We start from the raw sequence: 25,843 nt of genomic DNA on the forward strand, positions 1-25,843 counted from the left end.
ACTGTACAACGTGCAAGAGTATTACTGGCTCTTCATTCACGGTCCAATAGGTTAGAGCACTTTTAAAGTGTTGGTCCACATTAACACTCTGCACGATTCCTTCGTGCATACCATGTCATTTGATTTACATGCACAAGAGAAGGATATTTTTACCTGCGAACATTTGACCTTGCTACTGTGAGCGAAAACTCGTGCGGGTCTCTGCCTCTCCCTCCTCCTCACCCCCCCCCCCCCCTTTTTTTCTTGTTTTGCGTCGCAATACCTATTGATAATACTGAGCGTCAGTTATATAACGTGTATTGACATACGACATTTTCGATCAGATCATTTTTTTTATGTCCCATGCTATAGCTCCTTGCTGGTTGCAAGGTTCCATATCTGCATTAATTACCTTTGTAAGGATGTGCACAAGTTCTGAGCTCTAAACTGGATCACTGGCCTCAAGCGTCAATCACGCTTAAATGCGGGCCTGCTCTTTAAGCCTCTGTATACAGAGCTGTCAGATCCAGAATTCTCGGGTCTCTTAATTGTGAGGAAAACTGTGGGATATTGTAGGCACACGTTGAAGGGAATGGTGTGAGCTTCAAACGCACCGCGAGTTCATTTCTGCGCTCTCATCGAGACAGAAAAAACGGCCATAGAAGACTAATTGACGGCATTTTTTAAAGTAATTGTGAAGAAACTGGAATATTGTAAGATACCTTTGTGAGCATATGAATATAAATGCCTAAGCTTCCGATGCACAAGAAAATCTTGGTTCTGAAGTTTGTCCCGCGCTCACAACGACTGGTTAAGACAGCCGTAGAAAACAAAATGGGTGCATTTCTAATTGAAAACAACTAGAACCGCAGGAACTACGGATACATTGAGTATTAGCGTGAAATTATGCGATGTGTGAAAACATTACACAGCAAAGTATGTCCAAAATGTCTTAGTATAAGTTACGTACTTCGCGGGAAACAGTGCAGGTAAGGTAACAATGGAAGCGCAGGATTAAAAAATAATAATAAAAAAAAAATAAAAAACATTTTAACACTGGCGTAAATCAGCACTGTCGTACGTTTTCTTCATACAATATATTAAAATACAGCTTTTTTTCAGGTTTCTCAAAGAACTGAGCGTCTAAGAGAAGTTTCCAAGCCTGTAAGAGACGAAGACATGATCAGGCGAACCACATCATTCCGAAGGTAGGTGTGCTAAGAATCCTTGATGCATACGTCTTTTCTAGCTCTGCTGTGCGAGCTCATGTGTGAACTGAGGACCATGAAATCCACGAACTAAAGTTTGCTCGAGGACACCTAGAAACGCAGCTCTATGCCATACTTCATGCACGAAGGAATATAAGTAGATCCTCTGGCATTCACATCTTTCAATCTTGCCGAATGCAAGCCTGTGGAATACCTGACTATAAGTTTGAAAACTATACACCATGCACACATGTTGCTTGCATGTTTGAACGGCTGGAAACACACCTACTTTCGTTTCAGATCCGGCAAATTTTCTATCTCAAACCTTTATGGGATGCCTGCATAAGGCGCTCTGTGTTTTAAAATCCGAGTGGGAAGTATAACACCTCATAAAACATTGCTGTGTTTTTTGTACCCACCTGCCATCCTGATTTGTAGCTCATGCAGCAACAATTGCAGTGTGATGCTCCAACCTACGTGGCCTGCATTAGTAAAACGAAACAATGTACTAAACACGCAGAGCAAAGTACCGCCTCATCTGGCTTAACAAAGTGCCATATGTGGTCCTGTCAATTTAGCACAGTTGGGCGAATGAATGGCCACTGTGTGCCTTTTCCATGTATCGTCGTGCGTGCAGAGCTCTGTCGGCGACGGACATGGCGAACCAGGCGGCCGCAGGTCTGATGCCCGGCGCCCCACCCGTCATCCGGGCTCCCCCTCGCACGCGCGGCTCCATGCACGCCAAGACCCTGTCCCTGGGTCAGGGAATGGCGGCAGCCGACCTCAGGATCTGGGGCTCCGGCGACAGCCTGGTGTACACCCCGTACGGGTCTCAGGGCAGCCTCCGGGGTGGACGCACGGGCTACGACTCGGACGCTTCGGTGGTCTCCGAACCGCCCAGGCACTGGCGATACAGTAGACCCGCGGGGGTGAGCATTCAGGCTCTTCTCATTTCTCTTATTTATATATTCTACAAACCGGACCCCCAGATTTTCATTGACTCAATCAAGGCATTCGCACAGCAGAGCGGGTTTGAAAAAGTTCGCGTGGATAACACATGAATGACAGTAAACAACGCGCATGCATTTACAGCCGCATACTCCAACATAATGCACTCAGCATACTTAAACGTGTTAGCAAAGTGAGTTTGGAAAAGAAAGAGGCCGTCGACGCAGAACAGGGAGCCCCTAAAGAGAGCATATGTTTGCCGGAGCGCAATCTTGTTCTTTTCTCACCATGCCGTCCTTAAATAGAAGTCAGAGTTGACAGCTCCCGACAACTAGAACCGGTCATGTGGTCCCATTACGTCACTCAACCCGCCGACCAATCAGCGTCTGGTCAGGTCATCCGCCAAATGCAATCAAACCCACTTAAAACAACATTGAAGTGCCGTGTAAATATTCCTAATACCTATTATTTTTATGACCGGGTGATTCCAAAGGAAATGAGAAGTTTAAATAGCATATAATGACAGGAAGCAGCTTACTGTGTTGATTTCGTCGCTTCGAAAAATCGGTATCAGTCAGCTTTGACTGGTTCATGGAATATTTTTTAACATATCCCTGCAAGGTGCCTAACTACTGCACATGCCAAAGTGGAGACCTTTTGCAGAAATGAAGTTCCGGAAGGACTCTATCGAATTTAAGGAGTCTTTTGCATAGCTACTTGTTCATTGTTGCTGTCAGCATAGCTTGCAGCCAAGAGGATCACCTCGTCGGCGAAATCTTCATTTTTTCGCGACTACATCTCAACACACAAGGTTCCTTGAAGTTTCAACACACCGCCATCATCATAACATGGATAAAAGCTTTGCGAACTTTTGCTTTGCAATATTCTGGATAAAGCCTGCTTTCGAGAAGAAATTCCTGACTGGAAATTTAGTTAGCTGCAAGGCCGAGGCAACAGGGGCCATAGAAAGAAAAAAACTAAACTTTGAGAGCAGTGCAGAACCTGCACTGGAGGAATGCGAAAGACTGGGCGTTGCTGTCTAGGTTGCGAAACTATAGGCGCGTTGTCGTTTTTTATTTGTTTCTTTGTTTTATTTTGAATTTAAGTTAATTGTTTGTTTCTCTCAACTCCCTCCAGCGCCTTTACGCTGTAAACAATGATAATTATGGACATGTTCGCAGGTGGTCGGCGTAGAGAGAAATTACAACATATATATGCAATTAGATTTTTGCCTTCTGACAAAAACTTTGTCGTGCCTTACGATCTATTTGTGTTGATGGAACTATTCAGTCTTTGGAAAAGCCGCATGATGGACAGGCGTGCAGAGCCACCAAGATCGTCCAAATCCGTGTTTCGGGAGCAGTGTGCTTTGGTGAGGAGTGTGTATGCTGCACGTGAAGAACCTCCACACTGGATGCCGTATCTAGATGCATGTGTTTGCCTCCCAGAATTTTAATGTTTTGATGATGGTGCATTGTTGGGCTAGGAATATCGCGGGCTCGTATTAAGCAGCCCGATAACTTCAGACATGGACAAGTTTAAGTGAGTGGAGATTTTTCCTTTTTCTTACGGAAGTTTTTCCATGCAATAAAGAAAAAAAAATGGTTGGCGTAGAGTAGTGGTTAGCGCACTTGCTTGGGACATGGAAGGACGGCGGTTCGAGTCCTGGGCCCGCTTACACAAAACAATCTTAAGACTGTCTTAGCTAAGTCCAGACTTAACTGGAGTCTAAAGAATAGGCCACTAGCATGGCCGCTTAAGACTGGAGTCAAGACTGGGCTTCAGTCCTGACTTGAATAAGTCGCTTGTATGATTACGACTCTAGTGCTGTCTTGGTTAAGACACAAAGACGCCAGGTGTCTAAGTAGAGAAATTAGGGAAATACAGGGATGCGCTGGCACTGTCCGTGCTGTAAGATGTACACATTCCGTCAATTTTGCGTTGTGTAAAATCCGTGCCATTGCTTTTTGCGGCTTAAGATTGTGTTACGAGGAAAAATGCCCCAAGTGGTTGCTGAGGCGGTTCTAAAAAGCCACTCTGGTGAACATGAACCCGAAGCGTTCGACGTTCGGAACACGAGCTGTCTTAAATAAGCTTGGTCTTTCTAAAGACACCATTTAAGTCTGGACTTAGCTCGGACTTTATCGTGCAAGCCGGCCCTGGTGTGGGCACGGCTTTCTTTTCTCATTAATGATTGGCAGTTGGTGTGGAAGCGCTTCGCTGACGCACTCTGGTGGCGCCACTCATGAGAAGAAATGTCTTCTCATTAAAATCGTGCTAGATATAGGCGTATGCACTTCAGTGACTGACTGAGTTATCTTAGCGCACAAGGGTCCTATGCAGCGATGCATCGGCGTCGACGCATAGGTGCATTTTTACAAAATGCGCACCCTCAGTAACGTTAATAAGGACTGCTCCACGGAAGGAGAATTCTTAAAGCTTGTCTTTTTTCTCCCCTGCGTCCCCGGCGCGCATTCGTCTGTATGCGTGGTCACATGATTTTTACTCTTTCGCACCATCGGGTCAACCCATCAATCGACTCCGCTAACTCTCCATGCATGTACTTTCGCATTGCGAGCGGAGTTTGGCTGGCGTAGTTTTGACCTTTTCGCCGTGCTTTTATTTCTTTTAGGTTGGCTCTCATTGATCGGATTTCATTATTATGATCGATAATGTACTATGAAAGCATTGGTCTAAGCGGCTTATTTTGCCAAAGAAAACACGAAAAACTGACTGGGCCGGAGTAGTCCATTGTTGTATTCGATATATTGTTTTATGCGGTATTTTATAAGTGAGTTTTGCTGTCCATACTTTCCAGAGCCATGCTCACGACTCTCGCTCACAACGCTCACAATCTTGAGACAGGGCCGCTGTCGTGTTTAATGCTGTCGTGTTAAAGCATATTTTGTTTTCTTCACCTGGAGCTCACTTAGGAAAAAGTATCGAGATATCATCCCCATGTCGTCTGCTATTCGCAGTGTCGCCTGCACTCTTGCATGCACGCCGGATGGTGGTCACTGAATTTTTTGTTTTCCTTTTTTTCTTCACAAAACTATTTTATTCACATATTCTCTTTTCTTTGAGAGGCCTTCACTATAGTATGCGACCTTAGTGATCCTCGGACTTGTTTTGGGCTTCGTCTAGAGATTGCCGAGGAGGCCGAAATCGACGGGCTCATGCTGTATAACTTAGGCATACAATCAGAAGCATATCATTCTTACGTTATGAGAGTTAGCTTGTTTTAGCAACAAGTGCTCCCGCATATAACAAGGCACTTGTCCCACGTTTCCTTCGGTCGTGTACATGCGCCACTAAAGTGGGGAGGGGTAGCATGTGTTCCTGACTGTTGAGCTCTTTCGGTCCAAGAACAAAGAGTAAATCTCAACAAGCATACGTTGACGAGAGAGTGTACCTTGCGACATTAGAGGAGTAGACAAAACTTTTCAACGAAGCGCCACCTCTTGAATTGCTGTTATATATGCGTGTTAGTCGGACTTAGTTATTTTTGGCTTGTAAAGGAGGACGAGGAGTAATATGAGGAGGAAAGGCAGGGAGGTTAAACCGTAACAGCAACCGGTTTGCTACCCTGCACTGGGGGAAGGGGGTGAGTAGATATAAAAGTTGTGAGAGAGGAATGGTTGGAGTTAGTACAGTCACATCACAGACACGCCACATTACATCACGTCACAGTCATCATTTTTGCAAAACTATGTTCAGTCTGGCCACGGCCAGCACACGAAAGCATGTGCCGCCGCCGCTTCAGTTCCGTCATCGCAAAACCCAACGCGATTCGATTGCTCTTCACTGCATGCCCGCACCGAACAAGAGCCTCCCGTCCGCCGCCGTCTCCATCTCGCCTTCCCCGCAGCCGCACGCGCGACTACACTACGACCGACTCCCGAGCCTAACGTACCTTGCGTTTTTCTGGTGCTTGTTCAGCATATGCCTCGTGAGTGCTTCAACGTAAGCATTTAGTATTTACTGTGTGAACCCTAAACTTCCGCAGGAACGCGCCGATTCGCGGATTACGACTGCGCCCTCAGCGTGTTTGTTTACATAGCTTTTGCAATGACCGGATGTATGCTGCTCGTTCGCACGTCATACAATGCAAGCTGAGCTAGCAATACCAAAACTATCTACTTCTTTTCGCATCGGTTGCACCTTTATTTGTTCACAAACTGCAACTGCGCTGTAAGAAGCGCCGTGAATGCTTCATCACCGACAGCTGCCGGCTATGCTTGCTAGACAGGGTCACATATCGACGCATCCCGCTCAATGTGCACTCGCTTGTTATGTAAGCAGTCGTCGATTTGAGGTCGCTACTGTCAGAATTACACTTGATGGCCACATGCAACCGCTAAAGCTTGTGAATGCGCGCTCCGTAATCGCCGAAACTCTAAACCCGAACCCCGCGTACTCGCGCTATAGGCCTACTCGTCGCTGAACGAGCCGGCAGTTCGGCGCCGACGAACATTTCTGGCTAAAGTCATTGCTGATGGCAAGGGGGAACATATACAGTGTAGCTTCTTGTTTTCTTTTTTCGAACGCGGTTAAGCTAGAGACAAGCGCAGCTGTTCAGGCTGTTCGCTCATCAGGTGTCCGTCAAGTTCTCGCTCTGCCTCCGATCCGACCAAAACAGATCCAACGACCATCCGCTGATCAGTTCCGTCGGCGGCGCGGGGCTAAAGACCTCACACTACGGTGATAGGCGACCGTTGGCCGTGCTGGCGTCGTCACCGGTGTAATTCGAAAGATCAGTGCGTCGATAAGCTAAGGAACCTATAACTGTGCAGCCCACTGAGTGTGACCGCGCCTTATGCTGAAGAAAACATGCCTTACTCTATCGCTTACGTGCGGTAACATATCTTCCTCGAGCACACCGGCATGAGGGACGACCACTGTGTCAATCGTAAAAAAAGAAAAAAAAAAGACGTGTTTTTTAATATTGCAGCCTGCATTGCAGACGGCGCTCCGCCGCGTATCCTCTGTGACGTCACACATTTCAACCCGCACTGCGTGAGTGCTATTCGTAGTATCGCCTGCACTCTTGCATGCACGCCGGATGGTGGTCACTGAATTTTTTGTTTTCCTTTTTTCTTCATTACCGTTACCGTGATTACCGTTCCGTACTATTTCCACAAAGGTTCCAAATGTTTGTTTCTTTTCGTCTTTGTTCAAAGCCGCTAGCGTTCGACCTTATCTTTTTGCAATGCCGGAGGCAACCTGATTTTTCGAGAATGAGCGTAGCGGCGTACAAGAATTTTCGCATTGTTCAAGATTGTCACTGACGTCAAAAGCGCATTGCGTAATATGTACATCAACACGATTAAAGTGAGCGGGCTCGAGAGTATGACGATAGTTCGTAACCAGACGATCGCGTGGCATCGAGACTTTATGCTATCGCTGCCGCCGAGTTTATTTGGGGGGAGGGGGGAGGGAGGGGGGGGGGAGTGAAGGATACCATCTTCTGATTTCCCGCTAGGGCTCTATCTGCTGTCCAAGATGTACCCTGGTAGCAAAGGCTCCATTAAACGCCCATACGTACAAAACATTACAGTTCTCATGGGCACCCCAACGCCGCTGAGCGAAAAGGAGGGGGGGGGGGGGGGGGGGTTAAAGACAGTTTTGTGGCGTTGATTGGCGTCACGCCTACGTATGCTATCGGCGCGAATTAAAAAGGGCCATTTTTCGGACCCACCTTGCCACATTGCAAGACCGTCCTTTTGAAAGGGGCCTTTCAGCGCTCGCCAGCCTTTGCCATTCAAATTGTCTCTAGTTCTGGTGCTTGAGAGTAGTTGACAATCCAACAAATGGGACTGGAAAAAAAGACGGCACAAAAAAAAAAGAGCGAACCACCATCTCTTCAGAATGAACTTGTCCAGCATATACTTCTTACAAAACCAGTCGGCCATTGGTGTACGGACAACCGACGGACGTCCTTTTTGAGAGGTTCGGACGTCCGACGGAAATGCTTTTCTGTTTGACATACACACCGCGGACATCCGTCTCGGACTATCGTTTATGACTCCGGATAACACCCCACGTACGTCCGACGGACATCCGAGGTGGACATCCGGACATTTCACGGAACTTGCTCGCAGAGCTTCCTATTGGTGCAAAAAATTGCCAATAACATTCGTGTAAGCTCAGCTAGCATGTGTCACGGAAATTTCAGTCACTCACTTGTGCTCAATGCCTTTGTCATGAAAGAATAAAGCAGACAACAGAATATGCAATTGGTGTTGAAAGGGGTCAAGGCGCGTATATATTCGGGCTCTATTATGTCAACCACACAAATACAACGATAAAGTAAAGCAACAAAATGTACAACAAAGCTAATGCCGACCAATATATATATATATATATATATATATATATATATATATATATATATATATATATATATATATATATATATATATATATATATATATATATATATATAAGTGACTAGGGCGCATACTTAGTAAAGCAGACTGCTCGTGCGGACGAGAGCTCACGTGTGAAAGTCCAGTACGAATTAAGTCCAGAGTTAGCAACCACTTTGCTTTCACCTTGCAGTGCAAGTTTGTAACCGTGCGCAGGCTGGCACTCAAGCCACATTTGATAAAAAGTAAAACTAGACTCAACATTCCTTTCCTAAGATCGACCACAAGTTCATTGCCGACATTCCCTTCTTTCATTACGCCCCTGTGCGGACCTTGATATTAGTTTCTTCACCATCGTAAGTTTTGTGATTCGAAACGTGAAGACGGACAAAGTGTTCGAGCATCGTTTGCTTGTCTGCTTTTAAATGTTAAATTCTTTTCTGCCACTTTTCCCGATCAAAACGTTACGCTTAAACATTTTCTTTGCAGCGGGTTGACTCGGAGAACGATTCCAGCAATCCGGGAAGCACCGAAGACGTCACCAAGACGACAAAGCACCGCAAGACGCTCAAGGAGCGCCTAAAGCTACTCAAGAAACCGTCAACCCCTGAACCAAAGCATGATTCAGGTACGATTGTGTTTGCTGATGACATGAGGCGGCAATATGTTTCGCTCCGCCGCAGAATTGCAAAGGTTAGCGCACTCAATTTTTGTACAGAAGAATGCGGGACCAAATCCCGGCCACGGTGGTTGCTTTTTGAATGGAGGTGAAAAGCAAAGTTCCCGTGGGCTGTGCACTGTCAATGTACGTTAAAAAACGCCAGGTGGCCGAAATTTCCGGCGCCCTCCACTACGGCGTCTAACGCATTTTTCAGTAGTTTTTATGAAGCGAAAGGAAACTAGGTAGTCTGTCGCAGGAATTCTGGCGCTGGTGAGACTGGTTCAGATTCATATCATTATAATCCAAGGTGCATACGAAACATAGCTTATCCAGCGCCAGACTATTCCATTTTTATAAGCTAATGCTTACACATTCCTCAGATTGGGGCAGTTTATTCTAATAACGTTATCCTTCGATCTTCAAATACTAAGTCTTCAGTTGCGGTTGACTGTCTTCCTGTAACCAAGTCGCTGTGCTTAAAGCGAAATAGAGTTACCCCCCCTCCAAAAAAAAAGCAAAAAAAAACCTTTCAAAAGCAGCTCCTATCCATTGCAAAGATGTGCGTTGCTTGACAGTGCCACCGCAAATATTTTTTTAACCCTGACGCCCTGCGGACGTTCGGAAAAACGGTCCAAGGCGCACCATATAAGTGTAGCAAGCGAAACAGCAGTTACGGTGCTACAATGTCAAGAACATTTTCATCATTGCCTTGTATAATTTGCCTCATTTCGCCCAGCTGTCAAGTGTTACGATAGATCGATGTAATTAAACGACAGTATATATTGGCGCGAAAAGTCTTTGCCTTCGCTGCCGCACAATTGCCACCTATTATTGGCAGACATTGGTACTACATAAAGAAGAGCCAGTTTCGATTTGTGTAAAGAGAAAAAGGAAAATATCCCTCTAGAGGGAGAGAAAATATTACAATCAAGCTAAAAAACCTGTGCGGCTGATGCATTGATGCATTATGTACGTGGTAGTGCAGGGTACATGTGCTCGTATCTGGCAGCTCACAACGAGACTCTTATGCAATTGCAAAGGTAATTATAGGTATCTTCCAAGTTTATCGCAGTAAATCTCCAGATCAGAGGTTAGCCCGTAGGTCGTTGCATCGTAATATTGAGTAGCAGTCAATATGTGGAGGTTCACGGCCAAAGAAGAGAAGTATTTTTTTCTTACTTCCGTGAGTACCGGCGCCATTATGCTCCCACCATTTCTCCGACCATGAGAGCTGGAATTAGAGCCCGGCTGATGGAGGAAACAAGCTCCTATTTCTCGCTCCTCATTGTGAATGCATTCTTCTTGGCTCTTGCGCAGACAAAGAAGACAAGTCTGGAACCCTGAGATCCAGGCTGTCGAAGGCGTTTCGCTCCAGCAGCAAAGAGAAAATCGACACACCGTCGCCGAGTTCGTCTGAAAGAAGGCCCGTGCTTGCACAGCAGACGCTGGAGCCGGTCCAGGAACGGGCGCGCGTCGAGGTGAGCGAGAAAGCGTTTAAAAACAAGGAATAGGAGTACCTGGGTTGAAAGGAAAACAGGCTTTCCTAACGGTTAATTGCAAATCTCTCTCTCTCTCTCTCTCTCTCTCTCTAAACATTTTACATTGACCTGTGGCGGTATGTACGTTCCCCTCGGTTGAACAGGAACCTACAGGCTGTTGTGCAAAAGTGGACCACATGACGAGCAGTAGCGAGATAAACGACAAACAAGAGAGGGAAAGAAAAAAGCAAGCAATTCTCATATTATCTAACCTTCAAATTCTCAATATTTAATCTCATAGCGCAGCTGTTTACAATGGGGTCATCCTCGTGTTTTTGTATAGTGTATTAGTGAGAAGTGCTAGTTTATTTATAGTTCCCATCTAAAATATTTTTAAGGTTATGTGTTTCGATGAGACTCTGGCTGTGTTGTCACGAATCGTGACTCACAGCATTGCGTGTTCATTGGCTACTGGGTATACAGATGTCCCACTTCTTAAGCTTTCACTCTGCTAAAATCTCTTGATAGCAATGCGTCATCGGATATTGTACTTATGGCCTAGCCAGTAAAAGTTAGAATTTTCCCCTTTTTCGAGTGAGCTGCCGTTCGAGCAAGCAATGATTGGAGCTGTTTTTGCGTGGCCATATTTCTGCGAAAGTTATAAGTGATCCCTTATTTGAAGCTGAGAGCAGCCCGACGAGTCTGGCTAAGAAAGTAATGTCATTGTTGTAAACATGAAACCATTAATTTGGCTGCCGAATTATTTAGACGCACCCTGCAACATGCCACCTTCAAAAGCGCAATTTTTCACTTGCAGCTGATCACCGGGCACTCCGAAACTATAAGCAACGGTCAATAGAATTTTAAGCTATAGCTGAAAGTTTTCTCTCTGGAAACTACCAGCACGACATATGTAGGTATAAATCAAATCAGGGAAACCTTCTTGTACGCCAGTTGGCGCGTACTTTTTTTTCAACACCACCAACGCAAGCGCCTTGTTCTGTAGTCCCGTCTTGTGCTTGCCTTGAATAGCACTGCTGACTTCATTCAATATAAATATCCATGAGCGCAGAATACAGCACGCTCATGAGGTGTAGAGTTTTGAGGCAGACACATTACGGCGCCCCATCATAGAGCCAAGGGTTATGCGTAAAAAATAAAATGCCACTCCATAAGAATAACACTATATATGAAAGGAGCGAGAGAGAAAATGGCTGGCGAAGTTCTAAACTGTGACGCGGTCTTTTCAAACGCAGCGTTCAAATTCCCTGTCGGCCAAGAAAGACAAAGGTAGCAAGAAATCTCTCCTGGGACGCTTCAGTTCCAAGGACAGCCCGGCCAAGAGCACGCCGCCAGAATCGCCCAACTCCAAGCCGCCGGCAACGCCGGTGAAAGGTCGCAAGGGCTCCTTCCCGAACGAGACGCCCGTTTGATGTCGCTATACCGCTGTTCCTGCAGTTCTGCTGCAACGTCCTCTAACGAACAAAAACAAAACCCGTTTTTCACATTCTCGGTCCTGTAACGAATATTTCCTATTTTGTGTGTGTGTGTGTGTGTAAAAAAAGAGAAAAAGGAAGAAAGAGCGAGAAGATGTTTGCATGTTTATACAGTTCCGAAGCTCACATATATGTCACTCATCGTGTTGTTCCTTACGACCCATTGTCCCTCCACGTTTACCTCGTGCTGTTTGTTCTTGGTTGCGGAGCAAATGCCGCAAGGAAAATGGAAGTGTGCTTGATCCGTGGTTTGAAATAGAGCCCTTTGTCCCTTGTACTTTTGTTTCGTGTGTGTTTGCCTCTTGCTTTTGAGTTTCTTGTGGGGGATGCGAGAATGGCAAGTTTAAGCCTTTCCCTTCCTATAAATAAATCAGTTAAGCATCGCGTCTTTCATAGAGACGCTGTATGGATGAATAATCATTGGACTACACTGGTCACGTTAATGATTAGATAGGACGGATATGTAACAAACCATCCGCGGTGTCAAACTGATCATCTCTCTACCTCTGGCATCTATCGTCCCATGATGCCGGTTAGTGATTGCCCCGGCATAAGCGCTGGGACTCTTCACTGATGTTTTCATTTTGAATCTTTATTTTATGAGTTCATAGTTTACATTATAAGTTTATAAGTTTGGCTTACATTATAAAATGCATGGACGGTATTCATCGGTTGGTATGATAGGCGTTTTACGACTACATTATGGCGAAGCAAATGCGTTTCTTTAGCAGTATTAATTTGAACTTTCCTGCTTATGGCCTCGGAATAGTTTTTTTTTTTTATTTTTTTATCCAGAAACGCGACTCTCTTTTATAGCTGCTGTTTACAGGAGAATTAGAATCTTCACTCTTATTTGTAGCATCTGCTGAAATAAACGTGGACTGCCTGTCTGTTCACAGTAACTGCGTATCTTCAAAACTCGTTATCTGGTACGCGTGGTCACATTCAAATTTATTTATATTTATACCCCTAAAAGCAAGCTTATACATAACCTCCTTCGTTGGCTTTCTCTTGTTGCTAACCAAATGTGGCTGATTGCACATATGATGGAATACTTTTTTTCTTTTCAGTCCAAGAAATTAGGCAGAACAGGATGGTACATAACCGTGCCTTTTCACTCTGACGCAAGTAACGGAATTTCTTTTTTCTCGTTCATGCTTCGAACTAGTGATCGCACCTGTAGACTCAGATGATTTGATTCTACATGGCGGTTAGCTTTTATTTTCAAGAGGAGCGCACGAAAGCATGCTGGGACTTTAATCGCAGTTCTTTCCCACTCACCTCTTTTACCTCCTTAATCCATTGTTTTTTGTTTGTTAGTTTTTTTACTACCTGGGTCAGGTATCCACCAATAGTGAGACGATTACTCCACATTCCTTTCATCATAACCCTCCTACACTTCTACAGCCCTTGCATATTGCTGTTCACCGTATTCGTCCATCCGTGGAAACGTTCCGAGGATCGCGGCTGGATGACGCCATGGCCTGGGCTCCGTCATTGCTAAAGTTAGTGGCGTGAGTGAGTAGTTTTTCCGCTGTCCCTGGCTTTCGTGCTCGTCATATCGATCGGGGCATCCCAGCGGTGCCGTACTCTTATCCTCGTAGGCTTCCTTTTTGTTTTGTACTGTCGTTCGTACTCCTTTTGATGGCTCATTTAAACCTCACTCCACACTGAATACCTATACTCCGCTTCACGAGCTGGTACTAAAGGTAAGGTCGACTTTGGCCAATGACGATTACGAGCGCAAAATGATTGCGTTCCGAGCGCATTCTTGTACCGTGGTAAGTGGGCACATGAGACGTACTGTTATGAAATGCGTGCCGTCCTGATTGGCCCTACCTTTCGTAATGCGGCAAACAGCTTATGAAGCGGAGCGTAGGTGTATTGCATACTTTCGGTCGAATTTGGTCGATTGTCTCGAAACAATGTGCACTGTTTTATGCACACAGGGCATCAGCGTACTTATGGCGCTCTGGTCGCACTTAACCAAACTGCCACGTGAAGAGGAACTATGCCTTTTTGAATGCGTGTGTTTTTATGCTTATCCCCTTTGAACTACCAGGGGAAGATAAAGCAGTTGACTTACGTTTCGACTATGTATGTCTCGTTCTCGTCATCCTCAGTGAAAGCGTGTATATTCGGCATCGGGGGACCAAAATAGTTCCGACGAAAGCTCGAGAGGAACATATACACCGTTCTATCTAAGTTGAGACAAAATTCCCATTTAGTCAATCAGCTGACGGCACTCAGGGGGGAATATGTTTTAGCGCGCGTCGGCATTTCAGTACCTTAACCCGTTTGTTCCACAGTCAAACCCCTAAAAGGCAATCCTGAATTTAATTAATCCAACAGTACGAATACAAATGCGTTAAATTGGTTATTCTATATTCAAGATAACTGAGGCAACAGAGCGGCGAACATTGAGACGCGCACGCACGCACATGTACATGAGAATGAAGATATTTTATTTCCACTCATGAAAACGGATCAAGCTTTCGCATGGTGTTGTACATATGAAGGCTACGACAATGGGGCGCTGTATCAGTGCCTTCCTTCACGGAAAGAAGCAGTGTTCGTGTTAGCTCTAATTTGCGATCGAATTGCCTCTTTAAAGAAAGTCGAAATCACAGTGGTCGAAATATTGCTACGATTTGCATCAGGTTGCGCCATTGATGTCCTGGTACCGCTTCCCACTATCCTCCTCTGTCCTTTTCGCTCGTGGCGCGCGTGCACTCCTTCCATAAGAAGATCCACCGATGTTATTGCACTGGGAATGTCTTTCTTCTCGTGTGCTCCATCAACTCTTTAGGTCAGCTCCTTGCCACGTTTTCTTTGCTCCCTCAGTATCTGGACAGCAAATTCAATCATCCATTAGAAATGACAATCCAAACGCTTCTTTTTTTTTTCTTTTTTCTTGCGCAGTTGGCTTCAATGGTGTTTGCAAAAAATATTAAAACCACAGGGACTCCTAATTACATTTTGCTGGGCACTGCGATATCATATTATACGCTGTTGATGCATTTACATTGAGTTGTGTGCCATTCTTGCATGGTTAATAAACATTTTTGTCTAAAGGGGGGAGCGAAACCTGATATGTATGAAATATAGCATATGCTACATTGTATACATAAGATACATCTGTTAGCGCTGTTATATATTGCATAGTTTATGGTCATGTTTGCGGACCCCTACACGTCTTTCTGCACACGACCAGATATATCTGTGGGTCGTCTAGCTGGCGCTTTATGTGCTTTCCCGAAGGGGGCTAGAGGTGCCTTGACGTCATTTTCCTGCAGCCAATGAATTTATGTTATATTTGATGACAGCGTTTGTTTTCGATCATGTTTCTGGCGTAATCGTGTGGAAGACCCACAACTGTTTTCACTGATATTAGGCAACCGTCTGCCCGTGCGTCCATGGCTCGTGCACTCCGCGTGCCCCAGGATGGCAGCATTATCGAACGATGCCCACGTAGACAGATTGTTGATCGGATGAGAGGCCAGGCAAGCAATGACAAAAAAAAAAAAGAGTAAGGCGGCAGTCACAGTTCTTGTCGTTGTCGTCGGAAGATTAAAGAGCAGGTCTCTCAATGTTTATCTTATCTGTTATCGTTTTACCGCCGCAGCGTCTGCAAGCATCTTTCGACGTGAGTTCCGCAGGAAGCAACTTTGATATTTCACCGTGGTCCGCACAGTACACGCGATATTTACTTGTCCGAGTGGGGCAGCTCAAACGGTCTTATCTCTTACTCCTCCCAACGCAAATGCCTAACGGCGCGTACAACGCTCTCTCTCTTTAATCCAAACACTATCTTCCACTGCATTTCCGTTTTCCATTTCCCAACTTACAGTCTTTACTACACTGAACAAGAAAGTGCGTGTGAAAGCATCGCTGGGAATCTCCTCGCAAATGGTTCGGTCGAGATTTAATTTCAGCTTCATCCCATTTCCCCGCACTTCGGAAGCGATTACGTGACCCCTGCGCACGCTGGCCGGCTGACTGGGTGCGTCGGGGTAAACGCGTGACAGTGTTCTAGCTCGCGCTCCCACTTCGTGTCAAGCTGTTCTAGCTCCACCTTCACCATGCCTTGCCCCCCTCCGTCCCTACCCTGAACCAGCGTTGAGGGAGCAAGCGATGTATAAGGGAGAGAATCGAAAGGAAATTTCCTCGCTTTTTCCGGGCATGCCTTTCTCCCCCTTCTCCTTTTTCTCTGCCCAATAGTGCGTGGTCTTATAAATAAAGGTGTAATGGTTTTTTTTCCCTTCACCGGAACGGAGGAACAGAGAGGCTTGCTTCTTCTCTGCTTCACCCACCCGGTATAAATGAGAACGGAGGTTACAGCGAAGGCGCGCGCCGAAAAGGCCAGAGCAGAGGAGAAGAGCGGCGGTGGGTGCGATGTGCCCGGAATTGAGTTTCCTGTCCTTACAATGAAAGGCCAGTGTCAAATCAGTTTCACCCCTCTTCTTTCCTTCGGTGCTCTTTCTATTTCTCGCCCCTCTTCCATTATTTTATTTTATTTTCATTTAGAGGACTAGGTGACGCCAGGCCGCCTGCGAGCTCCGTTTTATTCGGGGCACGACCGCCCGTTTAAGGACTCCTGAATGCGCTTTCTACCCACGTTTGTCGCGGCCTTTCGCCGTCGTATATATAATGTTTGCTTCGGCAGCTCCCGCTCGAAGGATGGTTACTTGTTTTCTTGGTCAAGTGTGATCGAGGAAGCCGAGGCGTCGGGCATGCTGTGAAACCCCGATGTGTTGCTGCTTCAATGCACGCTTGCTTATCTCCTCTGCAAAAGCAGGCAGTTGTAGGTGCCCTTCGTTCCGTGCTCGGAAAAGTGTGAAGGGTTCGGCATACAGTCGAACGGGACCATTGAGTAGATGAACGTGACATCATGAATGAAAACATCCGCAGTTTCATTCATTAAGAGGCGATGCCGTTCTTCCTGCCAGGGAAAAGTCTTTACCGACCAGTACGTATACGTATACACTTTATTTTCTTCTCATAAATTCACGTAAGGAGATTTCTTAGGATTTTCTTTCTTTCTTTCTTTTTTTCACGCACCCGTGGCTGTAAGCTATTTATAAGCTTTTGGTAAAAGAAGTGCATGCGAAGCAGTACGCCGTAGGAGGCAAAATCAGGCTTCACGTTAAAACTGCCGAAAATCGCATCTGCATTTTCACAGATTCAAATCATGCCTCGTAATGCCTGCCATTTTACTGAGGTTCTGAGCCTGCCTCGAGCGCAAAAAACGCACGGCAGAGGCATGCATTCAGAAAGCATTGATAAATCATTATTTGGACGACGATGTTATAAATTAACGAGGGACTAAATCCGCCTTTCAGGCAAAAACAAAAATAACCATGCACACGAGGGGAAGCTGGCAGTTTTGAGAAGAGTTAGTTTCTACACTTCTCTCGCGTAGATCGTCTATAGTATGCCTTCCACATTTAAATGCCGCGTTGGATCAAGCGGACAGAATTCTGAAGTGTGGCGTTCATTTCTTTTTTTTTTTTTTAGGTCTAGCAGACAGGATACAGCTGCCCTTCATGGCCGATAAAACCAAAACACCTAAAACAAAATATACTCTGCCAGAGCCGCAATTCACGCAGCGTCTGCTGGTCGCTTTTGAGCGACTTAAATGCAAGTGCACATGTGACAGCAATGCAGGAAACTGGCTAGCCCGAATAAAAAGAAGTACAAAAATAAAGAAAGTATATTAAAGATAGCATAATGAATTACATGAAACACCACAATACGAACATTATTGCACATTTACAAACTGCGCATCGAAGCGCTCACACGTTCAACATTTCACATGAAATTTCGTCCTTTGATGTGAGTGAATACTTGTACTTGAATGCGAGCTGGCCCTTTAACTAAGTAAAGGGCTTGTGTCCAGTGTCATTTTGGTGCGTTCGTCTTTGCTCAGCGGCTCAGTTTTCAGTCAGCTGCTTTATATTACTGTTCATCACGATATGACGCTTAGAATAAGGCTGGCCGCATAATCAGTATTTTTTTGTTTTCTTTCAAAAGGCCTACGTCGCACACGTATAGGAGCTGCAATTTCATTTGGAAATATTTCGAAAGGATACCGCAGCACGTTATGGATCTAATTACAGAAATTCCTGCACAGCATAGGTTAGAGACTTTGTTCATCGCAGCAGCCTGACTATGGCGCATACCGCATGCATTATTTCTGGCCGACTGTGCTGGCCCGGAGAGTCAGCTTCATGCAACAGGTGCCCCAAATAATTAATCGTTATTAATTGACCAATTAGGCATTTCTTTATTTATTTCTTGTATCACACACACACACACACACACACACACACACACACACACACACACACACACACACACACACACACACACACACACACACACACACACACACACACACACACACACACACACACACACACACACACACACACACACACACACACACACACACACACACACACACACACACACACACACACACACACACACACACACACACACACACACACACACACACACACACACACACACACACACACACACACACACACACACACAAACAAACACACACACAAACACACACACACACACACACACACACACACACACACGTATATATATATATATATACTATAAGGGGGCCACCAGTCTATGAGTCTATATATGCGAGTCTATGAGTCTAGATACAGTACAGAGAGCCTGTACTGTATACACCATCGCTTGCTAGGGGCAGGTGCTAGGTTTTAAAGCGCCAGCTCAGAATATGCAGTAGGATGTTGGCAAGTGGGCGGAAAAAGCTGTTCGTATATGATAATGTACGTTTCTTGTGTAAGGAACCTCCACCGAAATGTTACAGGGAAGATCCACAGGCGATAGTCCTCCGCTCAACCAGCGTTGGTGGCAGCTCAGATCTGCCCACCCTCAACGTCGTCGTTTTTAGGCAGTCTGCCCCACTTCATTGTCCTCTGTTGCACGACCAGCGAATACCACTAAGTAACAATATGCGTGAGAGATTAAATACTTCAAGTTCCGCGGAGAGAATGCTGAGCGATTGAATGGGCTGTTGAGGGGTGTTGGGAAAAACAAGGTCATTGACGGAGGAGGCAGGTATTCCTGGATTTGCTCAACAGTGAATTAAGGTGGCTCAGCGGGTGGAGAAGACAGAAGTATATGTACGTGAACGAGTGTTCCGTCAACAGGACAGACTCGACATATGGGGCTTTCATCGCGTCCTTGAAGGAACATCCACGTCCCCATCCGTCTTGCGCAGCAAACACAGTTTCATTTTTTCTTTTTTTTTTTTCCTCTGCGCAGGTCGGCGGCGGGACGCCGATCAACAAAGAAGGGACGAAAAATATGTTTAATAATAGAGTGTGTGGGGAGGGCCGTTTCCAGATACACTATCCCGAAACGCGGGGTGAGTTCAGGGCTACAGTCGTTGGCGCGGGTTGAGGTTGAATAAATAAATTTGTGCATGAATGATAGCACTGTTGGGGCTGAATAATGTCTTGGTTGAAAATGCCTCTGACTCTCAGAGAGCCATCGTGTGCAGGATATATATCCGCTTGCTTACCTGAAGGCTTATCGTCTAGTCTCGTTTTGGCAAAAAAGAATGTCGTATGTCTGCATAACAAGATTCGAGAATCAGAGAACTTGTCAGAGTTTTCATCCCAAGGAAAATTTTTCGATCAGCATAAGCAAGATAAGATGAATGCACATCCTTCATTGACTTTGCAAGTCCTTAGACAAAATGCGAGAGCCTGTCATGACAGTCGCTAAGATTCTTCCTGAGATATCGGTTATGCATTGTTCACGATATGAAAGCATTGCTTCGACTTTCGCATAGGCGAGTGGAAGTTAAACGAGAAACAAGGTTACATGCAACGTAGCTTGAACAAATTTTTTAGCTGTCTGCAGCAAAACGTTTCTTTTGTTGTGAAATCATTCCAATACTACACGGATTTCGCAGTTATGATGCAGCCCATAATGAAATTGCGCTTATAAATGTCCATGTAAATGACTGTCATAATTTCTGACGCTTCCCCAGAGCTCGAATATGCTAAGCTGGCTACTTGTAAGCCAGTGAGGCATCGGACTATCAGGAGCAGACCCTGCTCTGAGTTTCACTCTTCGGCCTTCAAGTTTAAGCAATCTTGGCAGACTGAATCACACCACCACGGAGCCCACACGCGGAAGTTATGGGACAGGCTCCAAATCGTGACACTTTTTTTCTCTCTACTCGCTCTCTCCCGTGTCGCCTGCCTGCCAGCCAGTGTGAGAGCTTTTCGGGACGCGTCCTAGCCCAGAATGCTCTTACTACCACGACGTAGGCTCGTAGCCCCCTTCGCTGCCTCTTGAGAATAGCCTTGCGCCACGTGACAGGCGACGTCATTGCGACGACGACGAGATGCACCTCTCCATGCACCTCTCCGTCCGCCCGGCCTGACGCGGTTCTAAACAAAACGCCCCGCGCCCGTCTATCGTGCGCTCTCCTCTGTGCTTCTTTTTTGGGTACGTCAGAGAACGACGACGTCGCGGGGCGCTGGGAAAGACCTGCCCGACGTTGTACAGATTATGAAAGGAAAATGTAGAGGAGGGAAGAAAAGAGGCGAGAGAGAGAAACCAGGCTATGTCGAAAAATGTGAAACAAGCCGCAAAAGAAAAACAACGCGAGCGCTCCCGAAGGAATAGTCGGAGAGGAGGAGCTACCTCCTCGCTTTCTCCTCTTCCCAGCCGTCCCAACCGAAGCCTTGCGTCTGCTCCGTTCTCAATCCGATCGGGCGGCAGTAGCGTCTGCGTCGTCGACGTATACGCTCTCCCAACGCTCACTCTCTCCGCAACGCCGCGCACGCGGCCTCAGCCAACTTCAGAATCGCTTTTTCCTGGCGTGGGTTGGTCCGGCGCGGTCGTGCTGTTCTGTAGGTGTTAGTGGTGGCGGTGTGTTGTTGCGCAAAGACTCTCTTCGTCGAATTCGTCGCACCACCGAAGCACACCTTCGTTCCGAGAAACCGCAGTCTTTGCTGACCCACCGCCAGCTTTCTAAGTTCACCGGCGACCGCGGCGGCGTCAGGAGAGGCAACAGGTGAAACCGGCCGCCGCAACAACGACGAGCGCCACAACTGCGCCAACTCCCGGAGTCATCTGTGCGCTGCGAAGCTTGCAAAGCTAACAAGCTTGTGGAGTGATACCTGTAGATGTCTGCTGAGCTCGGCGCCCTCGTGTGAGGAGAAAAAAATAAGGCAAACAAACACCAGTGCCCCACCCGTGAAGTGTAATAAGCGAAGAAGGAAGTGTAATTCGCGTTATTTTCTCTTCTAGACGCTGTTGTCGAATTCTTCGTGATATTATAGTTTGCGTGCGCCTCTGTATCGCCTGCGTGAAACCCGTCGCCGACGTAGTGCGCCGAGCCACGTGTTCGCGGCGCGGGAGGAAAGTGCCGGCCGGCGAAACGGGCCGACTTCGCTAGCGTCTGCGGCGATGTAACAACGTCGACGGCAGCCACAGACTGACCTGGATATGGGACACGTTCCAGCAACAACAGCCTCAGGCAGTCGATCATGTGAGTGCTGTAGGCGAACTTCGTTTTCTACACTCGCTGCGCTTCTTGATGAGTGTCACGTACTGCACGCGCTTTATCTGTCAAAATGGCCGGGATTCTGCGCTGCTGTCATTTCACTGCGTCTTAGCAGTGCATCACTTTGTGCTATGTTTACCTTCGTATTCACGTTTCTTTTTAAAACAGGGCGGGAACGATAACTACCTTGTTTCTGACAAAAAGAGCCTAGTCTGGTATTTGACGAGCATATTATAAACCTTGCCACTTTCTGTCGATACAGACATAGGTCTTGGTACAAGTGGCGTCAGTTGTCCTATCTGCAGTTTTCAGGGTGCAGCAGAGAAAAAATAACTGCTCGTACAACTTTGAGGCAGCCGAGAGTAACAGTCCTCCATTATTTCCTTGATTTTTTTTTTTTTTTTCTAGGCACAGAGTCTAACATTCCTTTTTGCGAGAGCAGTCAATCCTGATGCGGCGTTTTATGCTTTCAAAAGCAGCTGCAGGTATTGTTTCTCAACGAGCATTCCAGCATCCGCCCATGTCACTCAAAAACGGACATCATTTTGCAATCCTTTGTGAAGCTTCGTTCGCTCTTACCAGTGCTTCGCGTCTGTACTTGGCCGTAATTCATACGATAGTTATCCGAGAATCGCTGAGCCAGCCGCTTTTCGTGAAATGAAGGTATGTTCGCGTACGACTTCCGATCTTCATCGTGCATCTCAGTAAGTTGGTTCTATAGCTCGGACTTTAGTTTTTGAAAGCAGACACGTGGCTAAGTAGTTTCAGTGATCGCTAAGTTAAATGTACATTAACTCTGTTTCATCCTCTCGCAGCACGATCGGAGAGTGTTTCGAATGTTCGCACGCAGTACGTTGCGTTTCGACTATCTCCCTTGATTTGATGTAATCAAGGTCTTCGCTTAACTTGAAGGCTATCAGTGCCGGAAAAAAACCTGCTTTCTTTTTTATTTTTTTGTCATTTTCGTTCTCTCTCTTTGAGCTGGTGGTTATCTTGTATTTTGAGATTACTTTGATGACCAGGTCGCAATCTGCTGGATGTTTTCGTTCTAACAGGGATCAGCCATGCATGCGCGACAAATGCCATGCCGCAAACAGGTGTTCTTAAAAATTGAGCTAGCCTTAAATGTGCGCCTAACTACTCAGACGTGCTTGAAAGTCGGTGTAGTTAGGCTCTCGCCGTCGACGGCGCTTGCTCTGCTGTAATGACGGTATGTTCCCAGAATATTCAGACTCATTAGTGTGGCTGCTAAGAGTGTTTCTTCTACCGTCGTCAGCGGCGGGTTTTTTACCGCTGTCCAGTGATGATGACACAGTCGCAGCAGCACATCGCGATGCACAGATAAAATCATGCCCACCGAGCATCTGCAGCTCGTTTGCGCTCCTTCTAAGAAAGAATAACGTAACAGCAATATTTCATCCAAACCAAGGTTGGGTGACGTAGATTGCTTCAAATGCGGAATCAACATCGCGAAGTGCAATCTGCTGGGTATAGCATTTAAAGAAATCAATTTAGACATATAAGAGAAGCCGCGCTCACACTATCGTATCTGTCCCGATTCCTGAAGAGAGAGGGCGGCCTCCTCGATGTACTCTTTATAGATATTTTGCACGAACAAAAAGTTCACTCCTGCATTCTTTGCGAAGATTCTTCCGCCAAAGCAAAGCGAGTCGCGCGATGTCACGACACGCCTTCGGTCTATAGAATGAGCCCATTGTTACAGGCAGCTGTCCACGACTGCCCCCGACTCTCTGACGAACGGTGACGCCAGCTGGGAGGTATGTTCGTCCGTAGGCCAGCAAAAAGTGCGCCTGATGAGATTAGGAAGTCTGTGAGGATGCAGACAGGCCACAACTGGTTCGGGAAAAGGATTAATTGGACTTTTCCCGCAGGCGGTTTAGTTGGGTCGAAAAAGTTTTCCTTTTGTATTTACGCTTTATATTCAATGTTGGGGGCACGATTATTTCCTGCTTGTCTGGGCTCAGAACACAGGCATCGCCGCATACATGAAGCCGTGTGCGCAAACGACTGCGCAGAGCTCGCGCGCTCTAGTGAATTATATTTCGTGAGCAAACGATCATCATCGTATAACACCAAAATTCAGTTACCAGTATGGTCACATTTCGGTGTTCGCATCTTAAACAACGGTTTGTAAGCATCTGGCTCGCAGAAAGCAGGCAGGGTGAAAGATAGTGCGCGTAACAAAACTGTCAGAGATAAAGCGGCAGCGCCTTTAGAGATAAACTAGATCCGCTAACTCGACTTAGACCGGGCGGGCCGTTGCGACCGGTGTGACAGGGGCGTGCGAGCTTGATCTCTTCGAGAGGAAATTGATGCAGTTCATAGCCGATAGACCAAATAGAGAATATGGAGTAATAGAATGTTCTTTAAACGAGCTCAACGTAATAAATTGGAAGCGTTGTGCAAATCTTTAGTAATGTTTAGGTTGTGAAAAGGGTGAAAAGTACTGTTGTATGACGTTTTGGGGCCATCACGCGTGCTCACACGATCAGGATACGAGGACGTCGTCCCTTCATATATCATCGTGTGGCGGCATGATCACTCCTTTAGATTGCTTCCATACGTCCTCGATGATATCAATAGTCAAGTGTAGCGTGTATACGACAGCAGCGTCGTCTATTCACTCCACTTCTGCCGTGCGTGTCAATGCTCCTAGTCGTGCTCTGCAAGTGTGGTCCGTGGCTGAACGCGGATGAAAATGTTACGTTTGTACTGTTTAACTTTTTTACGTGAGACCTTTTCTCCCGTGCGGTATATACACCACGCTTGTGCGAAAGTCAATTGGACACTGAAGTGACTGAAATGTGAACGGGCGACTTTATGAAGCTCTTGTCAGCGTAGATTATGCTTTGAGGTCTGCACAAACAGGCCGCATAAGTTGTTTCCTAACATTCTTTCCACTACGCGCGAATAAGGAAGCACTCGCGCATATTGCCAACGGCAACAGCTAAAAACAAAACAAAAAAAACAGCGAGCGCTATAAAATCTCGACGCGGCTGCCTCAGTACCGCTTGCTTTGATAGTGCAGAAAAGGACATATAGTCTCATGGATGACAATGGCCTCGGCGGCGGTGGAGTTTGCACAGCCGGTGATGTGCAAGCGCTATCGGACGACGTATGCCATTACCTGCGTCGCCACCGTCTTCTTGCTTTGAACTGTGGTTGCGCCTGCTTTATCGCGTTTTCTTTGTTTTCTCTCCTCTTTTGTTTCGCGGAACTTTTGCTTGCGTAGCAAGGTTCCTTGTACGTTGCGGACACTACACTTCGCGACGTCTTGCACCTGCACACGATTGTTGGCGGCACTCCAATTTTGAACATTGTGAATTGTCTAGCCCCCAGCCTGCAAAACAAAAAAAAAAAAAAGGAGGGGGGGGGGTCTTTATGATAGGTAAAAATGACCTAAGGTTACAATAAAGAAAAAAAAGGGCTGCAAAACAACGTCTTGCGTTTACTACAGCAGAAGTTTGGAGAGTACCACTCGGCTTCGAGCGCACCGCCTAGTGCTCGTCTGTTGCGCTTTGAGTTTCCAGCTGCTGGACATGGTCGTTATTGTTCAGAACTTTCGTTTAAATGCCCCAGAGGACATTGTGTGTGCCGTAGACATCAGCGGATGTCTGGGCAACAGACTGCCGCACGCACAATCCAGGCGTATATGTACGAAATGGGGTCAGGCATAAAATGGCACCGAATGCAAACTCGAAGTATTTACATATTTCGCCCATACAGAAATACCGTGCCAGCTTGCCTGTATATACCTGTGCCGATCGCCTATCTAGGACATAGGAAATGTCTCCGAATATCCATCGCTCTTCAACAAAGAGTTCATTATCCAATAAGGAACTGCTGTAATGCCAGCGACTCGGATATTGTCAATGCGTAAGAGGATATGATAATCTTTTCCGCATCTGTAGAAGAAAGCAATGTTCTAAAAAGCCAATGTAGCACAGCACATTGCAAACATATGGACGACGTGATGGAACATGGCCAATCCGACGAGTTTCTGTAACGCCGGCCTGTGGATATTCGATTGGTGGTTGGGACGGACAAAACTTTGTTTACTATTGGGGATTATAAAAATGTGGATCACAAAGTGCCAGTGTGAGCAAT

The 25,843-nt window shown here is 46.2% G+C and overlaps 2 protein-coding genes across 2 annotated transcripts in view; both read left to right on the forward strand.

Moving 5' to 3' along the window:
- LOC146190640 (uncharacterized) overlaps window positions 1-12,407 on the forward strand; it is a 56,260-nt gene extending 43,853 nt beyond the window's left edge. Inside the window, exons 17-21 of the mRNA XM_084601010.1 lie at window positions 1,102-1,187; window positions 1,825-2,116; window positions 8,993-9,131; window positions 10,482-10,642; window positions 11,899-12,407. Coding sequence (XP_084457136.1) covers window positions 1,102-1,187; window positions 1,825-2,116; window positions 8,993-9,131; window positions 10,482-10,642; window positions 11,899-12,075 — 855 coding nt within the window. The 3' untranslated portion in view covers window positions 12,076-12,407. The remainder of the gene's footprint in view (window positions 1-1,101; window positions 1,188-1,824; window positions 2,117-8,992; window positions 9,132-10,481; window positions 10,643-11,898) is intronic.
- Window positions 12,408-20,910: 8,503 nt separating this feature from the next.
- The window catches only part of LOC146190641 (solute carrier organic anion transporter family member 4A1-like), an 87,318-nt gene continuing 82,385 nt past the window's right edge, over window positions 20,911-25,843 (forward strand). The window contains exon 1 of the mRNA XM_084601012.1: window positions 20,911-21,700. The gene's annotated coding sequence lies outside the window, so the exon portion shown is untranslated. The remainder of the gene's footprint in view (window positions 21,701-25,843) is intronic.

This window comes from Amblyomma maculatum, chromosome 4 (assembly GCF_055883805.1).
Source record: "Amblyomma maculatum isolate TAMU_Amacu chromosome 4, ASM5588380v1, whole genome shotgun sequence".
Classification (NCBI taxonomy): Eukaryota; Metazoa; Arthropoda; class Arachnida; order Ixodida; family Ixodidae; genus Amblyomma; species Amblyomma maculatum.